Source organism: Zalophus californianus, chromosome 4 (genome assembly GCF_009762305.2).
Source record: "Zalophus californianus isolate mZalCal1 chromosome 4, mZalCal1.pri.v2, whole genome shotgun sequence".
Lineage (NCBI taxonomy): Eukaryota > Metazoa > Chordata > Mammalia > Carnivora > Otariidae > Zalophus > Zalophus californianus.
Window position 1 is genome coordinate 113,766,792 of NC_045598.1, and position 25,503 is coordinate 113,792,294.

A 25,503-nucleotide genomic window follows, 5' to 3' on the forward strand; every position below is an offset into this window, starting at 1 on the left:
AGATCCCTTTTTACCCACTGGGAAATGGGTACATTCCTGTTATTATCCTCAGGCTTGTCCCACCTTGCTTTCTTATCTTTGATCTCCTTTTGTCTCATTTTTTTTAATTAACTTCTAAGTAGCTTTTTTTAAATGTAGCATTGCACTTTCCATCATTTAACTATTGCTTGAAAGGTGACATATAAATAAATAAATATTAAATTGTGCCAGTTTCACAGAAAATGTGTTAAGAGGCAGTTGAGAAGTGGGCAGTATTTCCAAGGAACAATGAAAACATCTGGAGAAAGCACTTTTACTGAGCATCTAAATGTTGGAAAGAATGTCCAGCACAGTCCCTAGCCTCCCGAGCTTTTATTCCTCCACCACAGGCAAATTGACCCCCCCTCACCTCTTAGTGGTGGCTCCATGAGGGAGAGCAGACCCCTAAGGGGCCACTTTAGATAATGCATCTGACAGATGGAAGCCTCAGAAGGGAAATAGTAGGAAGCTCAAAAGTGCTTCCCTCCCTCAGATACTGCATATCTTCTTTTAAAAAAAAATCAGAGGCAAATTAAAAAGATTGGGCAATGCTTTCAAAGAAATAAAGTAAAAACAGTTACTCCATTCCAGTTATGTGCCAAAGACAACAACAAATCAATCTCCAAAGCAAAACAATGCTTTGCCATTGTTTAGATGATGATTTAGAATGATGATCTAAGAAAACAACATGTGCCTGAGATGATATTGATGAGAAATCTTAGGAAAAGCACTCAAGAATCAAAGGAAAATTGGAGGATCCAAAGATAGAGCTCAGAAACTGCATCTATTAACTTCTATAAGGCATTGACACTAGGGAAATACAGATATAAATTTAAATCATCCAGATTCATTATAAAAATGTTTTGAGGATGGAACAAAATTTAAGGAGTCAAAGACAGATGCCAAAAACTGTATTTCTTGAAATTTGATAGAAGGTTTACACCAGGAACCCCCCCCCCCCACACACACACACATGCTCATGCAAAAGCTGTCATTTTGAGGACTGAAGGACAAAAGTTCAGCCGGTGTGTCTTAATCCTTCGAATAGCAATGCTTGATTTTCTGTGTTAGAGATACTTACGAAAAAGGAAAGAAAAAAAAAAAACAAGAATTTGTTCTTTAGATGAAGTTATAGTTTTAGTTCAAATTCAAGGAGAGCATCCTTCTTGTATATTAAAATTGCACTTCCCATATAGAGAATAATTAGGCATGCGAACGCTTTGGGGAGCTACGGCTGAGACTTTGGTGGGGATGGCAGTCTCTAGCCCTGTGATCTTTTGTTTTGTTTTGTTTTGTTTTTGTTTTAAAGGTTTTATTTATTTATTTGACACAGAGAGAGCGCGCGAGAGAGACAGCAAGCACAAGCAGGGGGAATGGCAGGCAGGGGAGAAGCAGCCTCCCCACTGAGCAAGGAGCCGGAAGCAGGGCTCAATCCCAGGACCCCAGGATCATGACCTGAGCTGAAGGCAGCTGCCCTGTGATCTTACCGCCAGTTGCTTTGAGCTTGATGGTCATTAGTTCTTCTGAGACCTTGCCCTTTTTGATGGCTTGTGCATTTAGAGGACATCCAGATAAGCTGTAAGGATAGAAATTATACCAATGTGTGAGATACATATTACTTCTTTTTTTTTTAACACATGTTACTTCTTTCAAAAATTAAAGTTTTGTATTCACTACTTACTAGGTCTTTGCCTACTAATTACGTTATAATCTCCAGTCCCTTTGTAGAAATAACACGTAATATTTATGAACACAAAAGCAAAGGCCCTCAGATAATGTAACTATGTTTTGTGTTTTTGCTCTTTAAATCAAAATTCAAATAGCTATTGCTGATACTATCATATAATTAATTTTGTTAAAATGTTACTATTCTGCGTCCGCCTTCGGCTCAGGTCATGATCCCAAGGTCCTGGGATCGAGCCCCGCATCGGGCTCCCTGCTCAGCCGGAAGCCTGCTTCTCCCTCTCCCACTCCCCCTGTTTGTGTTCCCTCTCTCTCTGTATCTCTTTCTGTCAAATAAATAAAATGTTACTATTCTGCATTCACACAATGCCTTTTTTTAGGAGTGGTTACTTTGTTTTCTGTAAACACAAAATGGTACATATATATCACAATTAAGATTTGTTCCAAATTAGTCAAAATTCCATGAATAATAAAGCAGAATCTAGTTCTTCCTGTTTTTTTACGTACTGTAGTCTGGTCTTTGCAGAATGACTCAAATTAATACAAACCCAAAATAATATGACCCCAAATAATACAAGCCCAAAATAATAAAAATAAACAGGTATATTGCATACCATTTGGGCATGGGGACATTTCTAATTTATTCTCTAACTTTTGAAACATTATTTTTCATTAAAATAAATCTCCACCCTGAAAGGAACCACTATAAATATATTCAGATGCGCTCTCTGTGGGCGGTGTATTGTATTGCAGTGGGGTTTACATCTTTTCCTTAATCTCTGTATTCTTTAGCTGTGCTCCCTTTCTTTAATGTCATCTGTTTTATTTAGATTGCACCAAAATGGTAATGACAACACTGAACAAAACTTGTTTGCTGTAGTACGTGATGAGATGATTTTGTTGTTCTAAGCAACCATTCATTCTTTTGCAATTTTGTTGTATTTTTGGAGATACAATTTTCAAATAATGTTAAAAATTGTCACAATCAGCCACTTAGAATAGTTTTTCCCACAGAAATTTGGTTGCAATTCATGTACGAAATAATCATTTTCAATTCAAACGTTAGGACACTTGGCAAAGTGAAAAGAAATATTTCTAAAGAATGGCCGTTAATAAATGTTTGCTACATGAATGTGTTTTTTTTTTTAAGATTTATTTATTTATTTCAGTGGGGGGGAGGGGCAGAGGCAGGGGGAGAGAGAGAATCCCAAGCTGACTCCCTGCTGAGCATGGAGCCAGATGTGGGGCCTGATCTCATGACCCTGAGATCATGACCTGAGCTGAAACCCGAGTCGGTCGCTTAACCAACTGTGCCACCCAGGCACTCCATGAATGTATTTTTAAGTGAATTCAGTTATTCTATATGAAGATTATATGAAATCTAAAAAATAATAGATATGTACTACTACATAGAAAAAGAAGGCTATGTGGTTTGCCAAAATTTGATAAATTATGAAATATTTAACACAGGAAAAGAAAATAATGAAAAAGCACAATGAGAATGATGAACTGGATTTTCCTATTTTGTAAGCTTCACTGTAAAGTGTGGCCTATATAAGTTTCATTATCTTTTTTTTTCTGAAACATTTGCCCAAGTCTGTCTTGTTTTATGTCATGTATATTGTTCTTAGAAAACAGTCATGAACAGAATTAATATTTAGTTGGTAAGGTGGATTTTAAAAGTGACCTGTAGTAGGGTGCCTGGGTGGCTCAGTTGGTTAAGTATCCAGCTCTTGATTTCAGATCAGATCATGATCTCAGGGTTGTGGGATCGAGCCCCACATGGGCTCCACACTCAGTGGGGAGCCTGCTTGGGATATTCTCTCTCCCTCTGCTACTCCCTCTTCTCCCCTGCCCCTCCCTATCCCCCCACACTCACTTTCTCTCAAATAAAGCAAAAAAATCTTAAAAAAAAGTAACCTGTAGTAAGTCCACTTGTCACATAATGGTAGTGGCTATTAATAGCTCAGCAGACCTTCCCTGACTCTGTCCTCTAAACAATCAGCTTTATTCCAACAACAAGGCAATAAATATCCAGTTGCAACACAGTGGTGAGGAGAGTTAAGGAAGTGTGCACAGCTGTATGACTCAGAACCTAAGGATATAGTTAACTTATGAAAGTGAGAGTATGGTTTCACAATGTCACTTGATAGTTTATATCTTCTAATGTAGTTACATCTTCCAGGGTATAAAACAAATCTTAAATTAAAAAAAATGGGATGCGAAAATATTATAAAAAGTCATTTTTCCTTTTGAGGATGGTCACATCCTCCATGGGGCTTCAATCTGCTGCTTAAGAAAAGGTGGAGGTGTCACTGTCAAGGTTTGGACTCCTTATTGCAAAGGCAGGAAAAAATGTCTTCTATGGTTTTGACCAATTTGCAATTTTATCTCATATCATGGCAATTTCAAACCATATCTTCATCTGCCTTGTTAAAGTGAAATAGCAGATGATACAATTTACATGGACATCACTGTTTATATTAAAAACCTCAAAAAACCTCAAAAAATGATAGTTATGGCACAGCACTAAATGAGGTCTATTTGTCATAGAAGTTCTAGTCCTAAACTACAAACGTCCATCTTGTGTGTGTGTGTGTGTGTGTGTGTCGGTGTGTTTTAATATAAAAGCATTTGTCTTCTCAGACTGCTATTTTTTTCAAAGTAGAAGTTTGTCATGCAAGACTTAAAGCACAGTTTTAAAATAATTAGTCTGTAAATATTACGCTGAGGTAAATGCATGGATCAAATTGTTCTCAACCATCCTCTAAGGTAAGTTTTGTAATTATTCCCGTTTTGCTGCATGTTAGAGTGAGAAAAATTACAAAATTGACCTTACAGGGAATGGCTGGGGAAAGACTATGAGGCTGGCACACAGAAAGATCCACTGAACACCAAGGATGAAGATGATACGGTGCTCGCAACAGGGGCTCTGCTGTCCCAACGCTGTGTGCAAGGGCAATTCCTGAACTTCCCTGTGCTTGTCCTCTTCTGTCAATGGAGGAAAATTGTACCACCTCTGTAGCTCACAGGGTTTTGTAAAGGATTAAAGGAATAAACCACCTAAGGTACTTAGAACAGTGCTCTCTACTGGAACAGAGCATGCCCTGAATAGATGTTGGCTATTGTGAGGGATGGGAAAGAGTACCGAACAACCTTGGGGATTTGAGGGGCAAAATGTAGAATATATAAAAGTGTATCACAGGTCAAATCATGCTATTTCAGCATAAGTCATTCCGACTTTAATGAATTATTAATAAATTATTGCATATATACACATATGTTAATACATTTTTTATGAACGGGAAAGGAAATAGTCTGGGTCAGACACCATTATGTGCCAGGCTATAAGCTAGGCACTCTATTACATAATTTCATTACAGTCTATGTATAGTAGAGAGAAGCATTCCACCTTAAAGAGAATACCCCAAAGTAAATTCAGTCTCTTAAATCTTTCAAGTAGCAAGAGAACTCTCTAGTGAAGAACAGTGAAATCTGAATTATTCACTTGTTTTAACATATAATTAATAATTATTTTCTTTCTCCTAGAAGATAACATCTTGGCATTAATGTTCAAGCCTAATTTTTGAACTCATAATTTTCTTTTTATTATGAAACAGGTAATATGTACCTAGATACGTACAGTGTGTATTTGCAGTTTAAAGAATACTTTCAAGGTGAATACCTTTTACCTTCAAACATGAACATGTTTGAAGCTCCCCATGCCTTCAACAGTTGCCTCTCTTGCCCCCAGACATATAACCATTGCCTTGAATTGTAGGTTAACGATTCCCTAGCTTTTTAAATGCAATTTTGCTACTTGTTTTTAACTTTCTGGAAACAGAAGCATGCCACACACAATTTCTCCTGCTCAGCACTGTGTTCTAAAATCAGCCCAGGACACATCTTCATTGTCACTCGTGCATGGCAGCCCCCCCGTATGCAGATACCATGGTCTACTTGCGTGCTTGATTTAGTGGGCACGTGGGTTGCTCCCAGTCTGGGCTTCACAGAACAAGGCTACCACAGACATTCTCAGACATGTCTCTGGGCTCCAGGGTGCAGGAGACTCTCTGAGGCATCAGCCTAACAGCTCAGGTTCTGGGTGGCAGGGCATGTCCATTTGCTCTTTTTCAACTGGACTCTTTGAAGGCACTTTGCTTCCTGAAGTGGCTCTACCAATTAATTACTCTTCCACTACGAGTCAGAGCCCCTGTTGTTCCCTATCCTCACCAAGCCTCAGTGTCATCATTTAAAACTTCATGATTTTTAAAGATAATTCTGTTGTTGCTGACTGAGGGATGCTCTTACCATAGTACAGCATTAACATTTCATTATCAGTGTTAACATGGATATTACTGAGTCCACGATAAGGAAGTCAAGCTACTGTGCAGTTAATATGCCATTAGGCACACCTGATTTGTGACTGTCGCTCCCAAATATGAAATGAGGATTCAAACTCAGAATAAAACAGTGTGAGCTATTGTGAAAATGACCATGCATTTGAAAATAAAAAAAATAAGCCACTTTAAAAAATGTAGGGGGGCGCCTGGGTGGCTCAGCTGGTTAAGCGGCTGCCTTCAGCTCGGGTCATGATCTCAGGGTCCTGGGATCGAGCCCCGCATCAGGCTCCCTGCTCTGCCTCGGCGGGAAGCCTACTTCTCCCTCTCCCACTCCCCCCGCTGGTGTTCCCTCTCACTGTCTGTCTCTCTGTCAAATAAATTAAAAAAATCTTTAAAAAAATGTAGGTTTTGGGGCGCCTGGGCGGCTCAGTCGTTAAGAATCTGCCTTCGGCTCAGGTCAGGATCCCAGGGTCCTGGGATCGAGCCCCTCATCAGGCTCCCTGCTAGGCGGGAAGCATGCTTCTCCCTCTCCCACTCCCCCTGCTTGTGTTTCCTCTCTCGCTGTGTGTCTCTCTGTCAAATAAATAAATAAAATCTTTTAAAAAAATGTAGGTTTTCTCGATAAGCAGATGCAGCTTTATATCCACTTAAAACAGCAATTCCTGGAAGGCTTAATTTTCTGATACCATTGACATGTATCTTTAAAACCAAACAAAATATAGAATGCCCCAGCTTTGCTCAGTTTGCATACTGCTCATAAGCAAAGCATCAGGGCTCACTAAAGCTTCATCGGATTTTTAAATCTGCATCGCGCACAGAGGCCAGAGGACTAGAAAGGTCCTCCTTGATTGGAGAAGTGTATAGTGAATCTTCTTGTGCCTTTTCTTTAGGTAGAATGTGAACCAAAAAGCTGGAATAAGATCAGTGTTCCCAAAAAAGAACTCCATTGAAATCCACGACACTCAGTGATAAAGGAATTAAGTCATTGTGGAACTATAAAGGGTTTTCTAAATCTCTCTCATCCTGTCGTATACTTAGTAGTCACTGTGTCATTCTCTTTCTGGTTGCTGGGGATGAGTCACATCTCCCCAGCAGCAAAATAACTACAATTTGGCCTGAAATTGAGCCAGTTCACAAGAGGGAGGGACATAAATATGTAAAGAGAAAGTTTACAATTACACTACATAATAGAGTAAATATCACCACTTGAAATTGAAGTGAACCATTAAAAGACTAAACCATTAAAAAATAGCAGCATAAGCAAATTTGAGAATACAAAAAAATGCAGTTTCTACAGCACTTAAAAACTATGTAGCAAATTTTCAGAAACAGAGGAAATAGCATTTTTCATTCTTCAAAGGAGTCAAACATCTATCTGGCAAGACTCATTGCACCATCTAAAGTGCTATGATTAATGAACTCAAGGAGGGATTCCCCCTTCAACCCAAAGCCACTGAGGTGACACACAATCACAACAACAACAACAACACAACAAAAGGCAGAAAACAAATGTTACCTTCTGTGGGTGACAAAAACATTATTTACATGGCCCAGCCCATTGCAGCCTGGCAAGGGACAGTGTGGTAGCTCTTGTTTGTTCAGTTTCCAGGAGAGGGGGGCCCCATTGAGAGGATTCTCCTTCTGTCTCTTGGCAGCCAGGGGACAGCCAGAAGCTGTGCGGTGGGATGTGTATTTACCTGATATGTGACCTTGGCCATCACACCCTATCACAGGGCATCTAGAGAGACACAGCAGAGACATTACCAGCTGGGAGACACTAGATAACTCACATGAAGTGCTATAAGTAGGTGAATAAGAAGGCAGTGGCAATTCCATACGATACAGACGGCAAAAGGTGGAATTAAAGGGTTTTTTTTAAAGTGCCACTACAACCATCTAAACAGCATTGTATTAGCAGAAATAGTGGTCCACAGGCCTGACCGAAGCAAGGTTTGTGCACTATCTCCTGGAATCTTCACTGCAAACCCACTGGGCACAGAGAGTTACTGTCCCATTTTCTAGGTCGGGAAAATGAGGCTTATAGAGCTTAGGTAACTTGCCACCCATTTTACAAGAAGTGTAAAATGTAAGTGTAAAATTACTTACCACACCCACACTTTTTAGCTCTAGAGTCAACCACATAAGCCGCTCTATGCTGCCTCCAACCAAAGACCACGGGTGTAAAATGTTAACTGCTTTGCCCTACATTACGCAGTGCATTGTTCACAGCACTGGAATGTTGGTTTTTAAATGTCTCAATAATGCATTTAGAAATGTTGTAGAGCATGGAATTTAAGATAAGATTTCACCTTAACAAAATTAAAGATTTGGGGGGAAATGCTGCCATATTTGTCATGCTTGTAATTTCACCATGCTGTTTTCTTTACAACAATTAGAAAAAGTATGAACTTACTTTTTTTTTTTGCATTATCAAAGTACTGTGTACACATAGCTAGGAATAAGATAATTTTCTCAAGCTTTTAAACCCTCTGACTGCTGCTTCAAGGGTCCTTGCGTCTAATAGGGTGCCTCCCCCCAACCTCAATCAATGCTCAGTTGCATCCCAACCAACATCCCGCCCATTTGACCAACAAACTACATCTGACCACCCTTCAACTGCCACACCTTAACTACCACACTCACTTGAGTTCAGGGTCTTCTTTTTCTTCCTTTGTAGGAGTCATCTTGACACTACCTTTCCTGGCACGAGGGCAGCCGGACAAACTAAATAGCAGACAACAAGGAACAAAACCAAACCATGTGATCTCACTGGCCATTGCTATGGACATTCTGATTCCCTACTTCAGAAACGAAGTCGATCTTACCTTCTGTGGGAGGCATAGTTTCCAGTCACGTGCCCTGAACCATCACACCCCGGGGTTGGACACCTGGAAAATGAAGGAACAGAGTGCATGGGCCGCATGGTTGTAGTGGAGGGAGGGGGATCACGACACATTCAAATAGAAGGAAACACAATGAGTTGCTTTCTGTGGGACTCTTTTTCCTTAAATATAATGAATTTTTGGCTAGGAATACATTTTTAAAGAAAATGTTAAGATACGTATCTCCTGGGTGATGCTTAGCAGACAATGTATTAGCTTTTATTCTACCTTCTTTTTTTTAAACTTTATTTTGGAAGGAACCTGTAATTCGGCCCACAGCCTACTGCTGGCCTTCTGTCTACATCATGCAAAGTTTTCCTTTTTTGCTTAAGAAAAAAAGTTTTCCAAATTGTTTTTGTACACAATTTATTTTCTTTGATTTGCTCCACTACCACAATAATCCATTAAATTCAGATGAACAAGAGTGGTATGTGTGAGCTCCAGAGACTTGGCACACTAATATAATTGCCAAAGAACCTAAGTCGTTTGCACCTGGTCTGTTCTGCCTCATGGCCCAACTTAAATGGCCTTTTGGAAAATCTACCCATAGCTATTATCGACATTCAACCACTAAATTTGGAATGAAAAGGGGAAAAGAGGAAAGGGAATCCAATTCTACTTGGAATGCTGAGTAGGAATAGGCTTCAAAATACACTTGAAAGTAAAAACTGAATATCTAAAGAAGAGGTCAATAAATGTCTTTTTCTTTTTTTATAGAAAAAACTGAAGATGTTACTTATCAGATGGCTGTATAAAACATGTAAATACTGAATATTGCTATAGAACTTCTCAATCTACATGTTTTCAATGTGTTATCAACATTTTTTCCTAGAAATAATGTTTAGAGAAACTACTTAAGAGAACCAATAGCTATTATTAAGGTACAGAAATGTATAAGTTTAGAACAATTGAGTAAAATTGAATAATAAATACTGAGTAAGTAAGGTAAGTAAGTCAGATTGAGTAAGAATGCCTGGCACTCCTCTATTTTCAATCTCTCAGTCATGTCTCAACCTAATATTCTTACATTTCAGTCTAGAAAAATGGCAATCTATAGCATGATTTCTAGAATCTATACTGACACAATCAACTGTACATTATTTCTCATATTGAATATGAGAAAAGTTGCGTATTTCATAGTTCCCTTTACTTTTTCTGGTATTAACATTCCCAAGTTTTATATCTGCTTAATATCACATTCACATCTTCTTTCATAAATTCATTCTTTGTAATTTTTAAGGAAATAATTTTAAACAAATTAGAAAATGGGAAGACTAACAAAATATTAAGAAAATAAAATATCTGAAATTTTACTTGTGATTTAGACATCAAATGTTGATTCTACTACTTATACAAATATTGTTTTATCATTAGACTTAGTAACACTCATTTTTCTTAAGATTATTATTGCAGATAAGTTTCATTAATTTTGTTTAAAGTTATTGCTTATCTTTTCTAAATTTATGCCCTATTATATTTTAAAGGGCATAAGGTAGATTATAACTTTTTATTATTCTGTATGTAATATAACAGTGCAGGAAAAAAAAACAAGTGAGAAATTTGGAATAAAAGAAGAGAGGAATAGGAAAAATAAAATCAATAAGTAAAAGTTAATAAACACGTGGCTTTGAGATCCTAGGTTGAAATGTGCCAAAATTGTGTCTAGGTCCTGGAATTGAAAGACAGACATATGATTCAAAATTCCCATAAGGTAAAATATTATGCAGTTTACTTAAGATTAGATGATGAAAGTGCTTTGCCACACCTTCATAGGTCTGATTTAGTGTATAAATCTGAAATCAGCAGAAAAAAGTATTATGTTTAATAACTATTCTATTGTTGCTTTAAAAAATATTATAAAAGAAAAAAATCCCCAAAGCAAGCAAATGAACTAAATTAAGTTACAATGAGTTGTTTTTAGTCATTTGGACTTTGCGGTGAAAGAATGCATTGGTTATAATTTAGTCAGTCATGATTTACTACTTGTTAGTGAAAACCCACATGGGTCTTGAATGAGGGGGAGTCCTAACACAGTCAATGAAGAGCTAGGAGGTCATGATTCCAATACTTACTTAAGCTCCTGAGAGTTAGCAGCCATGAGGGATTTAAGAGTCTTATCTGCTAAAGGACATCCAGAAACACTAAAGAGGGATGAGAAAAACAAAAACACACAACCCTGACATACACAGATCCAACTCAAATGGTGTTTTGAGTTTGTGAACATATGCTAAATTTACTGGTGCCTGGGGATTGGGAAAAATATAACTAGGTTTGAATTGGGCTTTGCTACTCTAACCAGTGTTGGCTTGTGGACACCTCAGTTATTTCTCATAGACTCAGGTTTGCTATTTTATCAAATGAAGGGCTTTAACCCAATGAGACTCCCCAACTCTAGAATTCAGTAATACAATGATTACTGATTCGGAGTCCATTTCCATTGCACACCAAGGGGTGGTGGCTTAAAGGTCTAAACCGGTGCCCAAAGGAAAAGCAAATCACATCAATGAAGAAGGGAAGTGGAAAGATTAAATACAGCTTTTTTTGCTCTGTTTAACACCTTGATCTGGTATTTGCCCAGGGAAGAGGCTGCCACATTCCACAAGGTGAATGGTCAACCCAGGTCACTCTATTATTTTACCTTGGTTTCACTTGAGTCCTAAAGCTAGACAGAACCAAAGCCCTGACATAAACTCTAGCTTTTGGTTTATAACCTGCACAATAGGATCAGAACATTATTTTTAGCCCAAAATCATGATTTCTATACCATATACACAAAAAGCCAGAAGATTTAACTTAGCTTTACTTCTGGAAAACAAAACAAAACCCCAACTAACTCAGTCTTCAATTTTGGATCCAGATTATAATTTCCTAGAATAGTTGAGAATAAGTATTTACGTTAGAATAAGATGTAAGTTGTAAGGTACCTGCGATGGGAAGCATAGTTTCCTGTGACGTGGCCACTTCCATCACATCCTGGCGTTGGGCAGCTGAGTCAATAAAAAATATAGTGTTAAAGTCAAGGGGTTTTCACAGATTCATTTGCTGTCTATAGGTTATGAGGTAGCTTCTCTTTTCAAGATCAGTTAGCACAGTACGGGACACACAGGAGCTAGTGAACTAAGGAATTGCGTTATCTAGGAACCAGGAGACTAGCTAGAAGAATAGTGGCATGATCTGAAGGCATTAGTTTTCACCATCACATTAATTCTCTGACTCAAATCATGTAGGAAAGTGATGCTGAAATATATGCCCTAGCAATGTTGTGAGTCAACAACCAATGATGTTTTATCTCTTTGAAAATATAAATGTTATAAACCCACGCTTTATAATGAGAGTGGCTCCTAGGAATACTGGCACCAATTATATAACAGATTTCAGAAAAGAATTTTTGTGAGTTTGAGGGTTTTTTTTAAGTAGACTCCATGCCCGGTATGGAGCCCAATGCCCAGTATGGAGCCCAACGTGGGGCTTGAACTCATGACCCTGAGATCAAGACCTGCTCTGAGACCAAAAGTTAGCTGCTTAACCAACCAAGCCACTCAGGCGCCCCAAGGATTTTTGTGAGTTCTTAAGAAAAGGTCATTATAGTAACTTCATATACATTTTAGAAACTGCCTGAAAAAGAAAATCTTTGAAAATACTATATATCCTGGAAAGGTAAACTGACATTTTAGGTGGGAAAGTTGCTGACAATACAGAAACCTATAAGAAATTTAGTTATTAAAGCTTGGGATCAATTTTATCCAAAGTTTGAAACCATCATAGACAATTGCTAATTAACCACCAAAGCAATAGGCTCTCCAGGCCATCTGCCAAAGACCAAAGTCTGTATTGATGCATTCCATTGTATTTCAGAAGCTGGTCATATTCTGTGCATCTTATGTGTCTTTTAAAAATAATGTAAGAGGATTTTCTTCCATAGTTAATAGGTTCCTTGGTTTCTCAGTCATTTATTTTCCTCTGATGCTGCTAGAAAGTCACTCATTTGGAGTAAGCAGATTGACCTCAGCCTACTCAGTGCTATTTGTGGTGGTGTTAATCAGAGGAAAAATCAGTTACGTCATTCAGGCTTCTGGTTTTCTCTGACATGCTGCCTAAAGTGAAGGCTTATCCATATGTGTAGAGTACAGAGTTTACCCCTTTGAAAGGACATTTAGAGATAGACTGCCAACATTCAAGTTTTCTTAAATGTCACCTTCTTAGTTTTTTGTTGTTGCTGTTGTTTTCCTGTGAGCTATTTTCTAATCATCTTCAGGTAATCTAAAGAAACTATAAGTGTTAGAACATTTCCATCTCTCAGAGAGAGGTTTGATTTTCAGGGCTTGATCCAAGCTGAACTGCCTAGCTCTTCCCTTACCACTTTCCCTAGATGGGATATCAGAAAGGAAAATGTGGAAGCTATATATACATGTAAACAAGTAAAGGAAGAAAAAAGAACAATGATTAACATTTGAGCTCAGTTATCTTGCAAGTGCCATTCACCCACTAAATGGAGAAACAATCTCTTCTGAACACTGTACAACTGGAATATTCAGAGCGTGAGAGATGTGTTGTAATTACCTGGGAATCCCCACTTTAGAAATACATGGCCACCTAGTGTGCAAAAACAGCACTGCGTTTATTTTATTTTATTTTTTAAATTTTATTTCTATTTTTTCATTATTTCTATCAATACTGCCATGAGAAGCAAAGAAGTGCCAATGAGTTTTAAACCCATCAGCTATAAATTAGGGAGTAAAATAGTAAAGTATGCATTTAATTAGCTGCTAATTACTTTTTTTAAGTTTGGTGGTTAAGGAATAAAGGATTGAAGATGGTGTTGTGGGAAAAGCTTTTGTTTCAAATTCTGATAGCTGGCTTAAATTACAAATAGTCAATGAAAAATCTTATCCAATAACATGTGCCCATACCAGTTGGGTGAAACAATCTGGGTAGGTTTGCAAATGGAAGTATTAACACTTAGAAGGGCGCGTGGGTGGCTTTGTAGGTTAAGCATCTGCTTTCAGCTCAGGTGGTGAGCTCAGGATCCTGGGATCTCAGGGTCCTGGGATCTCGCCCTGTGTCAGGCTCCCTGCTCATGGGGAGTCTGCTTTCCCCTTTCCTGCCCCTCCCCCTGCCCCTGCTCATGCTCTCTCTCTCAAATAAATAAATTTTAAAAATCTTAGAAAAGAAAGTATTAACACTTAGAGAAAGGAAATGAGCTAGTTCCTTCAGGAGGTGGCCCTCAAACTCTAAGGAAATTTATTCTAATCAATGACATTAAAAAACCCTATTTTGCAAACAGTTTCTGGTAATCAATTAAGGTACATTTATCTGTTAGAAAGAAAAAGCACCAAAACACGCCACCCCAAAACTGCTAGAACTCATACAGGAACTCAGTAAAGTGACAGGATATGAAATCAGTGGTATTGCTATACACCAACAACAAGACAGAAGAAAGAGAAACTAAGGAGTCAATCCCTTTTACAATTGCACCCAAAACCATAAGATACCTAAGAATAAATCTAACCAAAGAGGCAAAAAATCTGTACGCAGAAAACTATAAAATACTCATGAAAGAAATTGAGGAAGGCACAGAGAAATGGAAAAACGTTCCATGCTCATGGATTAGAAGAACAAATATTGTGAAGATGTCAATGCTACCTAGAGCAATCTACACATTTAATGCAATTCCTATCAAAATACCATCCACTTTTTTCAAAGAAATGGAATAAATAATCCTAAAATTTGTATGGAACAAAAAAAGACCCCAAATAGCCAGAGGAATATTGAAAAAGAAAAGCAAAGCTGGTGGCATCACAGTTCCAGACTTCAAGCTCTATTACAAAGCTGTGATCATCAAGACAGTATGGTACTGGCACAAAAACAGACACATAGATCAATGGAACAGAATAGAGAGCCCAGAAATGGACCCTCAACTCTATGGTCAACTAATCTTCGACAAAGCAGGAAAGAATGTCCAATGGAAAAAAGACAGTCTCTTCAACAAATGGTGTTGGGAAAATTGGACAGCCACATGCAGAAGAATGAAACTGGACCATTCTTTACACCACACACAAAAATAGACTCAAAATGGTTGAAAGACCTAAATGTGAGACAAGAGTCCATCAAAATCCTAAAGGAGAATATAGGCAGCAACCTCTTCGACCTCAGCCGCAGCAACTTCTTCCTAGGAATATCGCCAAAGGCAAGAGAAGCAAGGGCAAAAATGAACTATTGGGACTTCATCAAGATAAAAAGCTTTTGCACAGCAAAGGAAACAGTCAACAAAACCAAAAGACAACTGACAGAATGGGACAAAATATTTGCAAATGACATATCAGATAAAGGGCTAGTATCTAAAATCTATAAAGAACTTATCAAACTCAACACCCAAAGAACAAATGATCCAATCAAGAAATGGGCAGAAGACATGAACAGACATTTTTCCAAAGAAGACATCCAAATGGCCAACAGACACATGAAAACGTGCTCAACATCGCTCAGCATCAGGGAAATCCAAATCAAAACCTCAGTGACATACCACCTCACACCAGTCAGAATGGCTAAAATTAACAAGTCAGGAAACGACAGGTGTTGGCGAGGATGCGGAGAAAGGGGAACCCTCCTACACTGTTGGTGGGAATGCAGGCTGGTACAGTCACTCTGGAAAACAGTATGGAGGTTCCTCAAAAAGTTGAAAATAGAGCTACTCTATGACCCACCAATTGCACTACTGGGTATTTACCCCGAAGATACAAATGTAGTGACCCGAAGGGGTATGTGCACCCCAATGTTTATAGCAGCAACGTCCACAATAGCCAAACTATGGAAAGAGCCAAGATGTGCATCAACAGATGAATGGATAAAGAAGATGTGGTACATATATACAATGGAATATTATGCAGCCATCAAAAAAACCAAAATCTTGCCATTTGCAACGACATGGATGGAACTAGAGGGTATTATGCTGAGTGAAATAAGTCAATCAGAGAAAGACATGTATCATATGACCTCACTGATATGAGGAATTCTTAATCTCAGGAAATAAACTGAGGGTTGCTGGAATGGTGGGGGGTGGAAGGGATGGGGTGGCTGGGTGATAGACACTGGGGAAAGTATGTGCTATGGTGAGCACTGTGAATTGTGCAAGACTGTTGAATCACAGACCTGTACCTCTGAAACAAATAATACATTATATGTTAAAAAAAAGAAGAAGAAGAAGATAATAGGAAGGGAAAAATGAAGGGGGGGAGATCAGGGGGGAGATGAACCATGAGAGACTATGGACTCTGAGAAACAAACTGAGGGTTCTAGAGGGGAAGGCGGTGGGGGGATGGGTTAGCCTGGTGATGGGCATTAAAGAGGGCACGTACTGAATGGAGTACTGGGTGTTATACGCAAACAATGAATCATGGAACACTACATCAAACACTAATGATGTAATGTATGGTGATTAACATAACATAACAAAATAAAATAAAAAAAAGAAACATAAAGCAAAGCACAATTTTTGAAAAAGGATGCAACTATAGTAAGACTTTTACAAAACCAGTGTATAACACAGGTACATAAAGATCAGCAGTATCCACTGAAGTGTTCATCAGTCTGGGGATGAAAATGAGGAGAGAACCATGAGGTTTCTATAGAGTTAATTTCCTAAGAATTCATGATGAAATTCTATTTCAAAACCTGTCCCAATGTTTTTAGAACCCTTCCTCTTTTGTATTAGCTTTGTCCCAGTGAGAAGTGCTCATTACAAAATAATCTCACTTCATTTTTCTGTTCAAAATGGTAATGCAGGTTAATTATCAATCTTTTACACTACATTTAGTTTGGAATGACTCTCACAATTTCCAAAAATCTACCTCCAAATGATGAAAATTTGCCAATTTTGAAGATATTCAGAGTTATATGAAGAAACAAAATCAAAAATCAAAAAACAAAAATTTTTAAAAAGATTTTAAAAACTTGAAGTAACTCCACAAGGGAGTAAGTATATGGCTGACCCCAAGTCACCTCTGGGAAGAAACAATGTTCAGTGACATTTAAACTCTAGTGTGTTTGGTACTCATCCATCACGTTGCTCCAGCTACCAAGTTCTAAGTGAACATTAAACTCATAAGAGAAAATCATATTTGAGCCAGTAATGTTTGCCTATGAAATCCATAAAGAATACAGTCTAAGATTATTTAAAAATCAGTCACATATCAACACAATATATCAGTGTTGCACTAGGAATAATTTCATTGAACACTTTCTATGTGCAAGGCTTGTAATAGCATTTGAGATGTGTTCCCTGCTCCCAATTCACTGTTTGTGTAGTTGGGGAAGTAAGAGGCACTGCAGTAAATATTATGTACCAATGGTGTGGATGTAAGAGAGAACAAAATCAATGAAAGAACACCCTTGCCCTCCTGGGACCTGCATTCTTGTTAGAAAGGCAGACAACAGAGAATGTGGGCAAGCAAAATGTATGAGTGCATTAGAAGGTAATAAATACTGAGGGACAACAGGAGTTCCAGAAACAGGGGATAGGAGCATCAGGGCTGAGAGTGGGGGATGAAAGCAGCTAGGAAGACTCCTCGGGTAAGTGACATTTGAGAGAAGAGCTGAGGGAGGATGAGGGGTTATGGCGCCCGGCAGACGTCTGTGGCATAGGGAATAGCAACCGTGAGGCCCTGAAGCCTTAGGGAAAAGCAGGAGAAGAGGCAGCTGGTGGAGAGGGAGGGGTAGACCCTACGCTAGGGTCCTGCGGAGAAGGGAGAGCTCATTCCCCATGGCCATTGGAAATGGGTCCGGAGGTGATGCACACCTGGGAGTCCGCAGAGTAGAGATGGTTCTAACACCGAGAACCCAAGGGACTGAATGTAGACAGAGGAGAGAAGAGGTTCCAGGACTGAACTCTGGGACATTCCATCTTTGGAAGGGCTGCACCGGAGCCTAAGCAGGAGTAATACGTGAGGTGGGAAACCGTCCCAAGGTGTGGTACCCTAGAAGCCAGGTGCAGAAGACAGAGGAGGAAGCGATCAGCTCTGTCAAGTCTGGCAGCCCAATCAAGTAGGGTCAAGAAGACCAAGATACCACACACAGATGGGTTCCCTGGAGGGCTTACGGATGGTTGTGGTGGAACGGTGAGAATGGAGGCCTATCTGGGAGAAATTCAGGTGAGAAACAGGGTCACACTTTCTTGAGGAGCTTAGCTATGAAAGGAAGAAGAAATAGGGGGTCAAGGTGAAAGCCAAGTCAAGAGAGGGGCTTTAATTTTTTTATTGGAAAAACTGAAACATACTTTTGTGCTGATTCAGAAGAGAATGATTCAGATTCAGAAGAGATCATACAGATGCTGATGGCTAAGTGGAAGAGTTACTTTTTGCTAGAAACTCTCATTAATTGGCAGCTTTGAATATATTTGTGTATGAATATACTTTAATATTTCACCATTTACATACAGAAAATATTTTCCTGCATGTCACTCACTCCCTCGTGTGAAACACAACCCAAGCAGGACTATACTGCCTGCTAAGGATATAACTGTAGAAAAACAATGGCTCCTGCCTTGTGTTTGCCTAAAACACCTCCCACTTCTCCTCCTCACTTACCATCTATCCTGGGATCTCTACTCCCCTGCCAGATAACTGGAGGTGAAGTAGAAAAGGAACTTAGGAGCGGCTGCCATCAGGACATTTTCTTCAGTCGTCCTCCTGTGTCTCTAAAGGGCCTCATTTCTGTGTTCTTTGTGGGCTTCCCTTTTGCCCAGTCAGGGGCCAGCAGCATGTGCATCCTCAAGGCCTCAAGAGCACTCTATCCCTTTCTTTCTATAGTTTCTCTAGCCTCATGATCTCATGTCTGAATCTTTATATCAGTGTTTTATTTTTTTTTCACATCAATGTTTTAGATGATCTTCCAGCTTCAGAATAATTTTACACACTGTTCTTCCTAAAGCACCACACCATTAATTCACTTTCCTGTTTAAACACCTGTGGTTTTCTCACGCAAACCTGCAACCAGGCACTCTTCTTAGGGCCCCGTCCTGCTTGAGTCCACGCCTGCACTCCCTGTCTCTCCACATCTGGCTAGTCCTCAGGGCTCAGCTCAGGGCCCCTGCTCCCTGAAACTTTGTTCTGCTCCAGCCTCTACTGTAGTCTTAACTAGTACTTATTGCTGTCGAATGCCCTGGTCTTTAAACTCTCCTGAGTCACAGAACCCTTTGAGAAAGTGATGAAAGCCATAAAATCCCTTACCCAAATAATCATTTGCATTAAGTGTTATAAGGTTCATAGACTCCCTGAAGAACTGACTTGGATCTTCTGGGGTCAGTAGGTATCAGATTAAGAACTTCTGATCAAAATATAAACATTTTTTTGACTCATTCACCCGACCCAGAAGCAACATTGTCTATCCCGACACCCTATTCATTTCCTTCAAGGCACTTTCCAGAAGTGCAGAGTTCACTTCAAATTTGTTCCCTTATATTCCCAGCATCTGACATATGCCTAGAACATAACATAGTAGGCAGGCAAAAAATAGTTACTGAATAAATTAACAATTATTCCACTGCCACAGAGAGAATAATATCTAAACCCAACTAGTCCTAAAAAGATGTGACTCTAAATTTAAGAATGGATTCTGGATCTTTCACTCCATCACCATAACTGACTTTATAGTATCACTAAACTCATCATCGTGAAAAAACGTTAAGTGATTTTTAACGGAATTCCAAAATTAAGTGGAAAAATTCCCCTCAACAAGAAAAAGCTGGCCTCTGCTTTCAAGGAGAATCTATGAGTCTGTTAGAGAGGTTAGACCTATGGGTAGTAGGTTTTTTGTATCATCCATATGCTAACGATACTATAATTATGTTATGGAAAGAAACATTAACTTGCTGACAGACTTTAGGGACTTTATATTTATTGCAGAGTCAAAAAGAAAATGGCTGCCATCTGTACCTTAAACACGTCATATTTTTAAAATTTCAATGTAATAATTATTTAAATCCTAACTAAATGTGATTAATTTCTCAAAAAAATTCAATAGAGACATTAATTAATGTACTTCCCCATTAAAAAAAATGTTTATGCCTTTAGTGGGCAAAATGCAATAATCCTGCTTAGAATACTGTATCTTAATGGTCTATGCCACAAGCCGTGATAATTACCGCACAATGAAAACATACTTTCCACTAGGCATTTTATATATTCTTATAGGTTGTTTCCTTAGATTTTTACAATTTCATGAGATGACTATTGATAGCCCTGCTTTACATAAGAAACTGGAGGTTCAAATGAGTTTAAAAACTATGTCCAAGGCTACGAAACTAGTAAATGGTACTATGGAGACGCTGAGTTCAGCCTGACTCAGTGGAGCAGAGCACAGTGAAAAGTTCTGAGGAGCCAAACAAAACAAAACAAAACACATAAACATTTCTAGTTGCTTTATATTGTTTTTGTTTTTTCAATCATCTCTTAGCATGAAATCACGTCATGTACACTTTTTTTCCCCATAATCCTCTTAGTTCTAAGCATAAATTTAGGTATGTTTGAAACATTTAACTATCGACTGGCTGAAATTGTCCTATAACATTCCTAAAGTCAACCATATAAACCAGGATATTATTACTCAAAATTTTGAACTTGAGTCTCCTAATTCTAGAATCTCACAGAATATGCCAGTGAAGATTGCTTACGTGATTAGTTCTTTTTTGAGATCTCTTGCATGGAGCTTGGGTTTAGGGCTTGGGATGGAGGCCTCTCCAGGAAACTTTTTTTCCTCTAAATTTTCTAGAGAGCTCACTGGGTCTTTCTGCAAGAAAAAAAAAATACAGAAGCACAGAAGGCATTAGGCTACACTGTAAAGACAACTGTATTTGAAGTCATCAGGGAGGAATTTGAGTTTTAGCTTAATGACTTAAGCTGCAATTCTTCATAGGATTTGTACATAAAATTAATAAGGTAATAAGTATAAGGATATATTCTGATTATTATGGACCTCCATCCTTGGTGAAGAAAAATTGCAATTCATGGGGGACAACTTTAAAAGTTCACATTTTGGCAAATATAACCACAGAGGAATTTCTTGAGCTATATAACGAATACGTTTCAGATTTTATTGCATAATGAATGTTTCCTAGAGAACATAAGAATAGTTCTTTATATACACAGCAGTCATTGGTAAAACAAAAGAAATATTGCAAAAATGAACCACAAATTTTTAAACAAAAAAGAATAAGTAAATTTAGGTTAACAAAATGTCCTTTCTAATATACAAATAAGTAAGATTTAAATTATTTGTTTAAATATGTAATAAGTGGTCCACAATATTTAGCCATTGAATTTTATTTTTTCCAGATAATTGCTTTTATTCTCACATCACTTCCTATTTTTCTTAAGTGACCTCTTTTGCTAAGTTGGTATCTTGTAATGCTTTAGTCATTGGATGGAATTTCTTGCTGGATTATCACTAATTTTTGTGGCCTTCTGTTAAGCTTAATACTGATCTTGATTTCATAAGGAAGATTTAGTAACCCTTTCAAATAATTTATTTACCATCTGATATATTATCTTACAGAAGACTAACGATGGTTTTCCTCAATTACATAATTAGCTTACTTACATCTTAAGCTTATATCCAGTAAATATAATACTTCCTGGATTTAATATTAAAATCAGATTAACTAATATAGAAAACTGTATTCTAATTCTCAAAAGTACTGATCTCTTTAAAATGAGAAAACTTCTTTGAATTATTCAAGGTAAATCTCATTTAAGTTAAATGGATATAAACATGCGATAGCAAAATTTAATTTTAATAATCCTAAGTCTATACTGAAAATCAATGGAAAAACAAACACCTGGGTTTTCTGTACCAAGGAAAAATTCTACACCTTGATCTCAGTCATAAAGGTAAGTGTAATTTTTTTCATTAATTACTTGGATAGCAATTCAGTCATTTTCCACAAAGCCATACAGTGGTAAATACATTGGTAAACTATCTCAAGTAACTCTATCTTCAGGCCAAATAAATAAAACCTCGTTTGGTACAATTTCTTTCTTCATATTATTTATAGTTCTAAGTTGTCATATTTTAAAATTGGTATATGTTTGAAAATAGTAGGAGATAATAGTACACCACTTAAAAATAAGGAGAAATGGGTGCTTGATCATAGGTGCCCTTTAAGATACAAAGAGAAGTACCACTTTAAAGCTACTTCCATGGAATCTATAGCAAAATAGATGGATGGTGCTTCTCCTTTTCAAGTTTTATAGTATAAATGCCCAACATAAGGCAATTCCTAATTAGAAGACCTTATGTACTATGGTGAGGGCTGTGAATTGTGTAAGACTGATGAATCACAGACCTGTACTCCTGAAACAAATAATACATTATATGTTAATAAAAACATTAAAAAATTAAAATAAAAATACTGATTACAGAAGCAAAAAAAAAAAAAAAAAGAAGACCTTAAACCTGATAATACCACCATCTATTCCATTTGGTGCTATCTGGATTTAGTAGTGTTTTCTGCTACAATTTATAAATGTCTTGGCTTTTTGAAAGTCGATACAAATGCTAAATCCAATATTGCCTCAGTGTGGAACAGCCTTTGTTTTTCTGTTTAGATGCTAATTTTTTTTAAAAAAATGGCATACAGTGAAAAAGAGCTTTTTATTATTTTCTTTATGATAAAATTAAGAACAAAGTATTCCTAAAGGCATGTACATTTATAGATGAACATATAAATTTTATCAGCTATCATTTGACTGCTGAATCTATACATTATGGGAGACAAGGGAATAAGGGATTTTGAAAAAATCATCAATTATGAAAATTTAAGTTATTACTGTAACTAAAATGTATATAAAAATAATGCTTGCAGAATATATGGTATTTAATTTGGTATAGTAACATGTGGTAATGTTTTAAAAGGATAATTTCACTGGATATGGGCTTTTAAATATTTCGTGGGTTCTTGTAAAAACTATGGACTCATATGCATGCAATTACATTATGAAATGATTGTCTTTTCTCCTTTTCTTTGCTCAGCATCCTACCCCAAGAAACCTGCAGAGAGCATATGTACTAAAATACAGGTGAACATCATTGAAAGAAATCTTAATTTTGTTGCACAATCACTTTATATTAGATAAATTTTTAAGAAGCACCCAGTAAAAAATAAGCCAATGTCATTTGCAAGAATTATTTTGAAATTTAAAGTATAATTTTAAAAATGATAATTTTATCCTGTGGATATGTAAGAGAGACTCTGGCATATACGTGTTGTGTTTAGAAAGTATATGGATGCAATGAAATTCCTTCAATGTACAGATGGAAGTTTATATTGATTTCAGTAAAGACCAGAACATAATGGTAACACGAATAACAGATAATAGCATCTGGCACTTTTAACATTTTAAACCCTGAAATCTTTGGAGAACTGACAGTTGAATGGAACTGACAGCCCTAGTTATTTCTCAGCACTTTCCTTTCGAGATTTTTTGAGTTTTTTCCAGATTCAGGATTTTTTTTTTAGGGGGCATCTGGACAGGCTATTTCACTAAGAGAGACAGACAATATTTTCTGAAAATTACCACCAAAATTAAGCAACTGTTGTGCATATGAACTAGATAACAATGAATTAAAAATAATCACTCTTGTTTCTGGTTGTGCATGTGTGTGTGTGTGTACGTGTGTGAGTGTCATGTGGGCTAAGGGTGGAGGTGCCCGTGGGAAGGACCAGGTGTCAGATCAGGAGCCGAACACCACCAGGTCTTCAAACATTCACAGTATATTGCCTGAGCCGAGTGCAGCATCCAGGTGGGGCTCATTGGAAAAGACAGGCACGGACCACTTCCTGTGACTGGTTTGTGTGGTCGTATCCTGTAGATCACGGTCAGGGGAGGTTTGGTCCTGCTGCCCTGGGAAGCACTGTAGACCACTGTTGGCTTCCCCGTGCCTCACCAAGCACCATTTCTTCTTCCTTCTCTTTTTCCCTTCCCTTTCTAATTGTCCTCTATACTCCCTAGCTGTTGCCACTTTTTGATGTGCTGTTTAACCTTTTCCTTCTCTCCATTCTTTTCCTTCTCCTCTTTCTTCATTTTAGGGAAGCCCAGGCCCATTTCTTAATTTCTATAGGACCAAGGACCAACAATTTAACCTCCTTGAGCTTCCATTTCTCCTCCAAAAACTTTGACAATAATCCTGCTTTTCATGACTGTTAGGATAATGAGACATGACTGTTAGAATAATAAGATTATTCTTACTGAACTCAATGTCCCTCTGCTATCTTCACAACGAGGATGTTAAATACAATCTATTTTTTTCAAAATAATAACTAGCAAGTATCACAGTTCTCATTTATGAGATTCAGAACAGGGTGATAAATACTGTCTATTTGTAGATTACCTCAGCACAGATGAAGGCACAAAGAAGGAGGGGTGAAAAACTGTCTTATGGAGTTACAGTGCTGCAGAAGCACTTTTGTGTGAGTGTATCCCCATCAGGTATAATATCCCCAAGCAATGAGTCACTCAGGCTCAGATTACCGTGACAATAAAAATTAAGCTTAAAAAATATTTTGTTGGGGTGCCTGAGTGGCTCAGTTGGTTAAGCGTGGGAGTCTTGATTTAGGCTCAGGTTGTGATCTCAGGGTATTGAGATCAAGCCCAGTGTGGGGCTCTGTGCTGGGTGTGAAGCCTGCTTAAGATTCTTTCTTTCCCTCTCCCTCCTCCCCTCTCCCCAAGCTCGCAAGGGTGCACTCTCTCTAAAAAAACGATTTGTCAACTCAAACCTAGGGCAAGCACCTTGATTCTATGAATTCACTTAGCATTTTCAAAGTCCTCTTTTGTCATTCTTTGTGACACTGAATCTCCACATAGCTTCTCGATTCCAGATTCCAGAATGCTTAGGTTGCAAACTGTAGCAGTAAAAGTCTGTACTGTCAGGCCTGAATAAGTAAGCCATTCTGCAAAGAGCAGAAATCTAATCTAACCAAATCCATTTTCCCCATGAAATTGCTGGGAAATAAAATACTGTCACAGGGGGCGCCTGGGTGGCTCAGTCGTTAAGCGTCTGCCTTCGGCTCAGGTCATGATCCCAGGGTCCCGGGATTGAGCCCCGCATCGGGCTCCCTGCTCAGTGGGAAGCCTGCTTCTCCCTCTCCGACTCCCGCTGCTTCTGTTCCCTCTCTCGCTGTGTCTCTCAAATAAATAAATAAAATCTTAAAAAACAAACAAACAAAAAAACACTGTCACAGATATATAAGCATTAGATAAGAACATACTCCAATTGAATCCATGAAGCTGCCAAGGTGAATCCAGATGTTTTTTGGAATTATGCAAAAAAAATGAGATTGGAAATAAAGAAAATATTTGTTATGAGACCTCATATTCTGGCTATCTGAGTGATAAGAAATATAGCCAAGGAGGTTCTTGAGGTACTTACTGGACCTCCAAATGAGAGGAATGTCTCAGAATGTGAGGACATTGTTGACATTGTTGCCGAGGCCAAAAATCATAACCCAGTTAAAACAATACAAGAGACCCTAAATGAAAACAAGAACCCACTTAACACAAATTTGCTTCATTACTACTCAGGACTGA

General features: G+C 38.0%; 1 protein-coding gene across 7 annotated transcripts in view; it reads right to left on the reverse strand.

The window, feature by feature from the left end:
* The window catches only part of ST18 (ST18 C2H2C-type zinc finger transcription factor), a 111,558-nt gene that overhangs the window by 11,942 nt on the left and 74,113 nt on the right, over positions 1 to 25,503 (reverse strand). For all 7 annotated transcript variants that reach the window (XM_027570353.2, XM_027570346.2, XM_027570355.2 and 4 more), the window contains 7 exons: positions 20,592 to 20,707; positions 11,851 to 11,913; positions 10,999 to 11,067; positions 8,870 to 8,932; positions 8,688 to 8,768; positions 7,561 to 7,782; positions 1,506 to 1,594 (listed from right to left, as the gene is read on the reverse strand). In XM_027570353.2, coding sequence (XP_027426154.1) covers positions 1,506 to 1,594; positions 7,561 to 7,782; positions 8,688 to 8,768; positions 8,870 to 8,932; positions 10,999 to 11,067; positions 11,851 to 11,913; positions 20,592 to 20,707 — 703 coding nt within the window. The remainder of the gene's footprint in view (positions 1 to 1,505; positions 1,595 to 7,560; positions 7,783 to 8,687; positions 8,769 to 8,869; positions 8,933 to 10,998; positions 11,068 to 11,850; positions 11,914 to 20,591; positions 20,708 to 25,503) is intronic.